We start from the raw sequence: 11,456 nt of genomic DNA, 5'->3' as shown, positions 1-11,456 counted from the left end.
TATATATATATATATATATATATATATATATATATATATATATATATATATACACAGGTTTTTCAAGTGTGTGAATCAAAGCAGACTATTTTTTTCCTTTCTTCTTATAAATCAGTACAAGGATTCAATATGAGACAGCAGTGTCTAAATAATTTAGATAACTGCTTCTAAGCCTTGTCTTTACAGAGAAAACCATAATGATCTGGGAATTTTGTCATGTATTAAATGTTTGTTTTTGGTAAAATAAAGGAGATATTTTTAAATCTTTTACAATTCAAAAACAACTGGTCTAAAAAAATATTTAATATATAATTCCCAAGATATAGTAGATTTGGGTAAAGACTATTTGTGCCATACCACTTTGATGACATTTTGTCTAACAGCGAATTACTTGCTTAAACATGCTTCTGGTTTCCTTTTCATAGACAGCAGTATATACTCATGGGGAAAGAATGATGTCGGTCAGCTTGGCCTGGGTATTCAAGCATCAAACCATGCAAGTCCTCAACTTGTGAAGTCCCTTAGAGGAGTCCCTCTGGTCCAGATCACTGCAGGTGGTTCCCAGAGTTTTGCATTGTCTATGACTGGAATGGTCTTTGGATGGGGAAAAAATAATGTTGGACAACTGGGATTCAGAATTGGTCCCCTGAAAGGTAAATTACAGTTAGTGGTTTCTGACATCTGGTAAATTTTAAGAAAGAAGATCAAACGTTTATTTTCTCTTTATTCATCAGGAATATTTAAACCACATGCAGTGAGCTCCTTGAGGAACCTTAATGTTGCTTATATAAGCTGTGGGGATGAACATACAGCTGTCCTAAGTAAGGTCAGTGCTGCTCAGTTAAGCATGAGAAACGAGGGTTAACAAAATTTAATACACTCCCCAAACACCCAACAAGTTGCTGCTGTTAAAACAAGCACACATTTAGGAGAAATGTTCTGATAGCTACTTCAATTTTCTTTGTTAGTATACAAAGCATAAAATATTTAGTATTACTGAATTTCAGTAATACTAAAGGAAAATACTGCATGAAAAAATAATTACCAAAAAAAAAAATTATTTAGTTTGCTTTTATAAATGGTGTTTACTTTGTATCACTTTGTCTACATTTAGAAGTATTTCTGCGCTTCCTGTCTATTTGATGAGTGTCAGATAGATAGAAAGAAAAATATCCCCAACAGGGACACAATTCTCTGTTGTTCCCAAAGGTAAATTTGTATTACTGTCAGTGTAACAACTCTATTATGGTGCTGATTACTATTTATGCAGTATTGTACTGAGATCATGTAACCTGAAAAGTCAGAGCTATCCACAGATGTGACATATTCGTTATTCATTCTGGATAATACTAAGAAATGCTTGAACATGTATGACTTCTACAAGAAGTCATACATGTTCTTAGAGGATAAATTAGTTGTCCAAATATATTTGTTCTTAGAGGATAAATTAGTTGTCCAAATATATTTGCCCAAACATGGGGCTTCATAGTTACAAAGTTCTGTTGAAAAATAAAGTACAATTGGTCCACAGTAAAGCTGTGTTCAGACTGCCAATGAGGTTACAGCATGGTTGCTGCATCCTCATGCCGATGCTGCCTCGGGGAGAAAGCTACATGTAGTGTATACCTATGGCAGTGCAGTGGGTTATCCAGTATTGATCACTACCGCCCACTGTCGAATCTGCAAAAATTGTTTTTTGAGAACCAGCAATGCAGTTTGGGTGGACAAGCAGCTGGCAAGGTTCCAGTCTCTGGGAGCCACACAAGAAAAAATTGTTCATGGCGCAGATATGAAGGCAAAAACACTTTGTTAAGTTTGTTTCAAAGTACTTCCTAATCCTGATTTAAAAGCCAGTTATATCTAAGCAATTAGAAACAAATCCAGTGCAGCTACAAAGCTGCCTAGAACTAGCTCATGTGGAGGTTTATGCTACATTTTACAGCTCTTAACAGTTCCTCTCATTTCAGTTACTACTGACATCATTCATCATTTAGGTTAAGGGTAACATTCTTTCCAGTCGCCATCAATGTAAGAGGCATTCTTCCTACTGACCACTATACTAATGTAATGTGAGCTGTAAATATAGTAATAGATGCTTTTTTCCATCTATTTCCGAGTTCCCTATTTAAAAAGTTTGTTATACACTACCTTAAGGTGAACAAACAAGTTTGCACTAAGTTCATTACATTGAAAACTTTTGCATTTATGCAGGTTGACACCTGCACTTTCTTGTATTTATTTTATTATTATTATTACACAGTATTAATATAGCACCATCATATTACACAGCGCTGTACAAAGTCCATAGTCGTGTCACTAACTGTCCCTCAAAGGAACTCACAATCTAATGTCCCTACTATAGTCATATGTTATTAATGAAGTCTAGGGTCAATTTTTTAGGGAGAAGCCAATTAACCTAACTGCATGTTTTCAGGATGTGGGAGGAAACCGGAGTACCCAGAGGAAACCCACGCAGACACGGGGAGAACCTGCAAACTCCATAGTGTCCTGGCTGGGAATTGAACCTAGGACTTAGCTGCAAAGGCCAAAGTGCTAACCCCTGAGCCACCGTGCTGCCCATTTTATCCATATGTATCCATACCATAGAGAAACCTCCCATATGTACTGCCAGTGGTGCCTGTGAGGACCCAGCATGTGGAAATGCCATTGTATGACAGCCTCCCCCTAATAAATTGGGGAACCCCATAGTTATTTGGGTTATCATGATTCATAGTTATTTTACAATTCCTTTCTTTTTTTGTAGGATGGCACAGTATACACATTTGGAGATAGCAGCTATGGACAACTAGGAAGGAATTTAGAGGGTAATACAGCAGAACCTCAGAAGATTGAAGATTATGAAGGGCAGGTTTCACAGATTGCTTGCGGAAGGTATCTTTAATGCCACACAAATAATTTTGGTTGTTTTTGTATGTAGTGAAAACTGATTCCTGCAATGAGCCAAGATGGCTTTCTTTGAAACTGTGAGCACTGACAACTTTTTACCATTTTTACAAGCAATAAAATGCTGACAGTGGTTTGAACTTCTCTGCACTATATCCAAAACTAAATAAAGTTTAACCTTGGTTCTATAAACATATCCATTGTAGCACATTCTTCATCCTCAGATCTCATCCAGTCATTGCTATTTTCTGCTTTTCCTCTTTTAGATTCAAGGAATGCAATATTTTTTATTGCTGTAATAATAATTCAAAATGTTTTTTGTTTACCTTCAACACCGCTCCAACATTTAACCTTCTTCCGCTTTTCTGAAAATGTAGTCATCCTCCTAAAACAAGGAAATACTTTTTCCCTGATCACCTAACTCTTAAAGGGAGCCCTCATTACTCCCCTCATTACCAGCACTACGACTTGTGTTACTGAAACCCCAGACCAGCCATTCTAAACAAGGGTTGAGGCCTGTCCTCCCATCTTATGGTTTTTGAAAAGTTTGGGGTCCAATGGCACAAAAATCACCCCAATGATCTTTATACATGATCAAAAGCATTGAATTCAGACCAACACGGTAAGAGGGTAATACAAATAATGTATTTTAGCGGGGGTTCCCCAAGACCCCAATCTTTTTTTGGGCCCCCGAGGGGTTAAAATGCTCAGGTTACTAGAAACTAGAATTTGAATGACATCCTCAAAATATTACTCAAGTATCAGTTTGTATTTAGGGTGTATAAAGCAACAATGTTTTTAAGCAGAACTGTGTTTTGTGGTTTCAGCTACCATACACTACTGTATGTCTTTACTTCTAACCGCATTGTGTCCTTTGGTCGTGGGCTGCAAATAAAACCAGAAATTTCCAGCAGTGATTTAAGTCAACCCTCACAGGAACCAGGAGAATTAGACATTAGTGACCTAATCAGTCCAAAAGGTACAACACCATTGCTTTCTATGTGAAATTAAAGTCTCATTAAATTTCTAACTTATCTCTTTGCTGGGAAAGTACTAAATGTATTGCAACAGAGCCTAGAAATCAATCCAGATTAATATACTTCATACAGATAATAAGCTACCTTGGTTTCATCAGTTTTCATTTCTATTTCAGTATATAATGTTTTAACGTTTATTCTTTGAAGTATATTGTGTATATCAAATAGTGTCCATCAAACTTTTTTTTAATTACAAATTCTAACGCTACAATATGTTCCAAGGACTAAGTAGTTATAAAAGCCATTTTATTATAATTCTCATCAGCTTAAAGAGTATCTAAAGCCAAAATTAAAAAGCCTAAAAAGACATGCATAGTGTGGCCACACCACTGGTGTCAGAAACAAAAATTAATTACACATTTAAAAAAATATCAGTTGTGTTCCACACTATGCAGGCCACAAAAAAATGGTGATAGGAGAGTGCAGTGACATCTGTAAAAGTCACATTACTGGAGGTCTCTGCTTTGTTAAACAAACAAATTTTACATTTCTTGAGTGTGGACACTGTTAAATAGAAACATTAACAACATGGCATCTAAAAAAATGATAATTTTTTTTTTATTAATATTAATGAATGACGCTTTGATCATGTCTGCATGACACCAACGCTGATTACAATAGGATGAGGCTTTTTTTTGCTTTATTTAACTTTCAAATAATTACGTTTCAGATTTTATGAACGTTCACATAAAACGGATATTTGCTGGAAACCGTGTCAGTTTTGCAACATTCTCACCGCAACCACAGGTTTGTTTTAGAACTTTGTTAAAATATTCATATCTGTCTGTAATTTGCAACCCCTAATTCATGTACATCGCTGCATAATATGTTGGCACTATATAAATGCTGTTTATTATTTTTATTAATAATACTTATATTAATAATAAATTATTTTGTTTTAAGCTAAAACATACACTTTGGGAAATTTGTACTCAACTAGATGAATGATTGGATTCAAATGTCAAAATTTAGCATAATTTCATTGAATAATTATACTTTTTATTATTTATGGTAACCAATGTCCCTTTACAATTGTTTGTACGCAAGATTCCCATTCCCATAATCTACACATTTTTAACATTGGATACAGTTAGAAAATGCTTGACTTGACTTTTTTTTAATGATTCATGCATCTTCAAATAAATCCAGTGTTAAAAAATGTGCCAATTTTGGGTAAAATTTAGGGGGATCCTGGGTAAAAACATTTAAAAATAGACCTAAATGGATGACTGACTATGTGCTTCTTCTAGCAGCCGAACCACAGTGTGCTATGGCCTAAAATTCTACATTATTGTTGTTTAATAAATGTTTTGTTTTTTTCAGTAAAGTTTTTATATCTATTTTTGTAGATCCATAAAACAACAACATTGTTTGATGATTTGCAAAAGATCTGCCGACTTGATGAAGCTATGGTAAAAGTGTGGACAGATGCATATTCTAGGAGACAGAAGAATCAAGATACCAAAAGGTCATTGTAATGCCTTACATGAAAAAATATGAGTTATAGGCTAATCCCTTCCTTCTGGGCCAGGGGTCAGCAAACTTTATTGGCTACTAGGCCATTTTAGGAGGTCAAAAAGGCACACTAGGTCGGACTCTCTTTCGAGTCCCGCGGTGATGGCTCTGCCCCCCACCAGGAACGCCCCTGAAGGTAAATTCCAATCCCCCACAATGCATACAGAGGAGAGGGAATGTCCCCTTACCCTGGCTGCGGTAAATAGAGAGGGGTGGCATAACAAGGAGGCGTGGGTTGCCGACCCCTGCCAGCCAGGATTAGGCCGGATCGACCAGGGGGGAGTTAGGCTGGAGCAGACTACTGGCTGGGCTGTATCTGGCCAAAAGGCCGGATTTGCCTACCCCTGTTCTAGGCGAACCTTCAGTTTACTGGCATGAATTTCAGATCGCATTTTCAATACAGGGACTGCAGTACACTGTTTGGCCACTGATGTTTTCATGGCGCTCTTCTGCAGAAACAGCTGTTGGGTCTTGCTTGCTACACTAAATACACATTGAGACGTCCCTGCTGCCTGGAACTGTGCCAGATGATCGCGAGTGCTGCGAGAGGAAGGCTAGTCTGTGTGTGGAGGTAAGTATAAAAAAAAATTTTTCTGAAATTTTCTGAAATCCAGCACTCCTCAGGTCCCGAGGTTGCCGGATTTTTGATAGTCAACCTGTACTAAATGAAAAAACTTAACAAGCTACTTCACCCTTAAGAAATATATATTGCATGAGATAATAATATCTGTTATTATTATGACCTATTTGCAGAGCTTACCCTTGTAACCTTGCTGAATCTCTCAGTTTAGTGTCCCCAGGCCTCATCCCTAGTTAGCATATGCTAGCCCAGCATTCTCCTCCAGGTTCTGAGAATGAGAATGGTAAATAAAAACAATGGTTAGAGGACATTGACTGCCCTCACTATGTCATGTCCTCTAACCATTGTTTTTAGCTTTTTTTAGGGTAGATAATATGCATTTAGAAATAATCACTCCCTCTTTAGCTTGTTCTCCTGCAGCAAAACTCTGATTAAAGAGCACAATAAAAATGTGAATAGTGTAAAATCCTTTATTCCTAAAAATATAGCACTATATCCCTATTTAATGTACAGCGCTGCGTAATATGTTGGCGCTATATAAATCCTGTTTATTAATAATAATAATAATAATAATAATAATAATATATGATCCAGAATAGGAATCACAGTCAATAATAGTACTGAGCTTCAGGGTCTGTTACATCTCTACCTCCACAGCTTTGCATCCTGATGTGCTTTGTTATATCCGACAGGGACCACTGGTAACACTTTTTTGTTATTTGTAGTATGGATTGCTTAGCATGACACCCTTAGGAACATCTTTGTTTTTGCAGCAGTCTGACACCTCTGATAAGATGGAGGCTTTTGAAGCTGCAGTACTAATAATATGTCTCTAGTTATATCATGGTTGTAGGCTTGCTAGTGCATACTGTTGTGAGGTGACTTTTTGTGTTTTTTTTTAGGCAAATAAGTAGAATATTTTCTTCACCTGCTTGCCTCTCTGCGAGTTTTTTGAAACAACAGTAAGTCTGTAAAACATTGCTCATAAGATCATTATGCTTACATGTTTTGTTGTCTTTTATGTTACATTATGTGCTTTTGTGGTTATGAATGTAGCTATGGGACACCGACAGAAATAGCATGACCCTCAAAAATCTGTTATGCGTAAAATCCTGCTCATGCTAATATCCATTAATCTCTCATTCTTCTAGTTATAAGTCTATTAACTACTGACTTATGTTACATGCAAGAATACTAATAATACATCCATACTAAACCAATTTTTTATATATCTTTAAACTTTAGAGCTTCTTCACAGGACACTTCCATAAGGGTTGACTTGGATGCTGCAAGTGAAATATTTACAAAACTATGCCAATGCAAATGGATTGTAGATATTGTAAGTACAAGAGCTGAGACATAAAATAGGCCTTGGTATAAATGCCCACAAACAATGATTTATGAATCTTAGAGCACCAACAACATTTCTAAACATCTACAGGGAAAATAGATCTTTGCTGTTTTGGATATTAGAACTAATTAATGTTGTTTGTTAGGTCAGGTTTTAGGGCTAAAGAACACCAATCCCTCTACTTATTTTCAATTCTACTTACTGTGGTTTTGCTTGAAAAGTCAAACACATAAGAGCACACAGTTCAAGCACCTTATAATACATTAACATAGAATTATCACTTTCCCAGTACATTTACTTTTATGTGCCTAATAGCTTTGACATATAATAAAGTAGTTTTTCTCAAATAGCGAACCAAGTGGCAGCCCTTATGATATAAATATGTATTCAAGGCACAAAAACACTAATTGTATTACAGACTGTATAATTGTGCAAACATCTACATAAAGTCTACATCTACTTTTTTTCAGTTATACTCTGTCTTGAAAACTGATCTGATTCCAGCCACTGAATCTCTTCCAGCCGTCTATGAGGCTTTGTCTACATTCCTTCTTCTTCCAGAGTTACCCATAATGTATGATGTGAACATCTGTTTACCATTAGTAGCCCCTTTAGCCTCCGCTATTAACAATCTTAGAACCAATGCCTTGAAGATGTTGGGTAAGTTCCTTTAGGTGAACCTCTAGAATTCAGTTCCACCTAAAAATGTTATTTGTTACAGGTATGCTAACATTTAGTTCATAAATATGTTGTTATGATTGGTCAATAATACTAATTTATTCAAACTTTATTTTCATTTACCAGAGTCAATGTGGTCTTCATTACCTGAAAACTCACTGAAGAAGCTAATTCACATGTTTAAAGTTTCCTTGGTAGTTGCAGTTCTTATTCCAAAGGATGGGACTAAAGATTTGTTAGAAGTCCTAAAGAAGCTTTACAAAGTAAGAAGTTCTCCAAGCCCTTTTGACAACCACCGTTAAGGTGATAAGCAGTTATAACATTTAGGTACTTAATTTACTGGTCAAATGTGCATCTGTAGTTACTGCTGTGGATTTACCTATTATTGGTACATTCATTGCTGAGAAAAAAATCTGAAAAGGCAAACTTTAAAGGACACTTGTGTCTTTAAAGACACCTACTTCTGAAAATACTAGTTATTAGCTGTCATTCCATTATATTCTGGACACTATGCCCCTGATTCATCAATGAAATCCGCGCTCGCTGGAAGCGCGAACGTACGCGCGGCCATCGATCGCCGATTACCGCGGTCCGGACTCGAGTATAATGGAAGATCGCCAGTAAAAAGCTGTCGGATAAGCGCGGCTCCGTGCGCGAGCTTTTTCCGTTGCTGAATAGCGCGACCGCGTACGATTCCGGATCGCTAATACGAATGCGCGACCGATAATCCGATTCTGCTTGATGAATCAGGGGCTCTATATGAAGTGTTGCATCTGCTGCCCATCGTTTGTGCATGTTTTTGGAAGACAATTTGGAAGTGCCCATGTTCAATAGGGCTTCCTACCTAATTCTGTAAATACAAACTTCTAGGACCTGTGCCAACACATTTTCACATCAAGTACTTCTCACTCTTCCCTCAATGAAGTACTTACATACAAATGTTATTCTGATCTGTACAGTGTGTCAGCTTAGTCACTTTAAAAATAAATCATTATACATCAGCAGTCAGACAACTATGATTTCCAGCCAAACATATTTCTCTACATTAAAGTTTTCTTTAAAAAGTCAGCCAACATGTAGATACAATTTAAGGGTATCCAAGACCTCTATTACAAGCTTTAACAACTTTTCAGAATTGGTCCAAAACACCATCCAAAGTGCCCACAACTCTAAAAACATTGTTTACTTTTGTTTGGACAAAATCAACTATTTCTTAAAGATACAGTGAGGCTATGCTTCTAAGACAGTGGTCGCCAACTGGTGGTCTGAGAAAATTTTGGTGGTTCGCGGTTCTGTCCCCTGTATGTACAAAATCTGCCCACTCTCCCATTGCAGGGTCAGACCTGCTTGCTAAACATCCTGGGGGGACAGTAGCACAGGGCTGTGGACGCAACAAAAGTTGTTCCCACAGCCCTGTGCTACTGTCCCCCCAGGATTTTTAGCAAGCAGGTCTGAGCCTGCAGTGGGAGAGTGGGCAGGTTCTGGCATCATGACATCACTCTGGGGGAGGTTTGTTCCCCTTTGAGTGACACACAGCTTCCTGTACATGCACAATCCAGATTCCGTGAATTCAGTGGTCCGAAAGGTTTTCAACCACTGGTCTTAGACACTTCTATTAAATTACACTGGATGATTCCTTCAAATCTTCTATGCCTGCAAAGTTTTTGTTTTTTTTTTTGCACCCAGGACTCACAACCACCCATGTATACCACTTTTTTTTAATTAAAAGAGGGACTACCAATTTTTAAAATAATATTTATGAGGTATGTGTGCCTTTGTAATTTTTCTGAAATATAGGAAGCAGTTCCTCAGCCAAGCACTAGGCTGATCCTCAAAATAATTGAGGACCTAAGATAAAAGTATGTCAAGGGTAAAGCTAAGTTTTCTTTTCTAGTGTTGCTTTTTGTGTCTGAAAACTGATATTTATATTATGCTATTTTGTTCTGGGACCATACCCACTGTTCTGAAGACGCAAAACTTTCAAAACTCTAAAATAAACCCAATTTTAAAGGCAGGGTCATGAGTCTACAGGCTTAAAGTGATATGAGGAAGCAAAACGTTGTCCCTACAAAGACAGTTGATTCCACAAAGAGAGCAGGATAAGGCATGGAAGGGTATTGTTAGAGAACAACCAGCAGTATGGAGACCAAAGACAATACTGGTGATTATTCTTTTGTCCTTCCCCCTTTTTTTGGACACAGCTTCCAGAGTTCAGTTTCTCATTGGGCACCTAATTGTATCTGCATATATATTTTCAGCAGCCTCTAACATCCTGCTTTAACATTTGTATTTTGGGTGATTTTGACTGGTAAAGCTCTGAAACTTTCATTTACCCCTTTCACACACATATTGTGCCTGAGGAATAAAGCTCTCAAAGCCTGACGAAAATAGACTAAAGTCTGAGATCCTGGGTGATCCAGCAAACCTGGAATGGATTTCAAACAATTTGCTATTAGCTGGCAAATGTTTTCTGTCCTGGACCGGATCTAATCCAGATCTGCTCAGGTTCTCCCATGATAGTCTATTTTCTCCAGGCCTGGATAAATCAGGCCCAAAATATGTGTGATGGGGGTACATGAAATTCTGCATCAAAGTTTGCACTTTGTTTTATTTATAATTCTAAGATTAATTTTCAAATATTTCTGATTTTTGTTAAATAGGTAAACAAGAAAGCCAATTATAAAGTTTCAGAAGACCACTTTTGCGTTCCTGAGGTTTCCGAGGTGATCATTATCCCCAGGGATATTTGCAACTGGCGAATATGGCAAAAGGATTCTGTGAGTAAAAAACAGCATACAAAATTCTTAACTTTGTTCTTTCCTTCCTAAGATATGGCTTTCCTAAAATATGGGTGCAGTTATTGCATTGTTATAGATCTGTGCTCTCAGTCCATGCACGCTTTATTTGTTGTCCCTGCTATTTTTTTAATAAAATTACTTAGACATAGACTTAGCGGCAGTAAGTGGTACTACTATCGCTCACTGCAGCCCCTATTTATCCCCTATGGGGCTCCTACAAGAACATGCTACATGTAGGGTCTCCCTAAACAGTGGAGGTTCCTGGCACGAGGAAGAAGTAAATGCACCACAACTTCACTCATCTTCATCTGCATAAGCAATGACCACTTTATCATATTCATTGTAACCACTGTAGATCAGCCTGTTAATTTTGGTCAGCTTCACTAATATTTAAGTTTATATCCAACTTATTCAGATGACCTCCTCATAGGACCCCTATTTATTGATGGTAAAATTCGTCATTAACTATCTCGAGAGAATTTAAATAATCAATGCCAACATCCCATACAACACATATAAAAAATTAACTTCTCAACAACTGCCTAACAACTGCCTTACATGAAGCTGAAAATGGTGACACTTTGGAAAAGAAA

General features: G+C 37.2%; 1 protein-coding gene across 2 annotated transcripts in view; it reads left to right on the top strand.

Moving 5' to 3' along the window:
- LOC140326683 (probable E3 ubiquitin-protein ligase HERC6) overlaps positions 1-11,456 on the top strand; it is a 30,289-nt gene that overhangs the window by 8,969 nt on the left and 9,864 nt on the right. For both annotated transcript variants that reach the window (XM_072405512.1, XM_072405513.1), the window contains exons 4-14: positions 426-653; positions 735-826; positions 2,765-2,892; positions 3,732-3,883; positions 4,612-4,688; positions 5,291-5,409; positions 6,939-6,998; positions 7,282-7,375; positions 7,858-8,047; positions 8,192-8,328; positions 10,726-10,842. In XM_072405512.1, coding sequence (XP_072261613.1) covers positions 426-653; positions 735-826; positions 2,765-2,892; positions 3,732-3,883; positions 4,612-4,688; positions 5,291-5,409; positions 6,939-6,998; positions 7,282-7,375; positions 7,858-8,047; positions 8,192-8,328; positions 10,726-10,842 — 1,394 coding nt within the window. The remainder of the gene's footprint in view (positions 1-425; positions 654-734; positions 827-2,764; positions 2,893-3,731; positions 3,884-4,611; positions 4,689-5,290; positions 5,410-6,938; positions 6,999-7,281; positions 7,376-7,857; positions 8,048-8,191; positions 8,329-10,725; positions 10,843-11,456) is intronic.

The sequence above is a fragment of the Pyxicephalus adspersus genome, chromosome 3 (genome assembly GCF_032062135.1).
Source record: "Pyxicephalus adspersus chromosome 3, UCB_Pads_2.0, whole genome shotgun sequence".
Taxonomy (NCBI): Eukaryota; Metazoa; Chordata; class Amphibia; order Anura; family Pyxicephalidae; genus Pyxicephalus; species Pyxicephalus adspersus.
The sequence above is the reverse complement of the archived record's forward strand: the minus strand, read 5'-3'. Positions and strand labels throughout refer to the sequence as shown.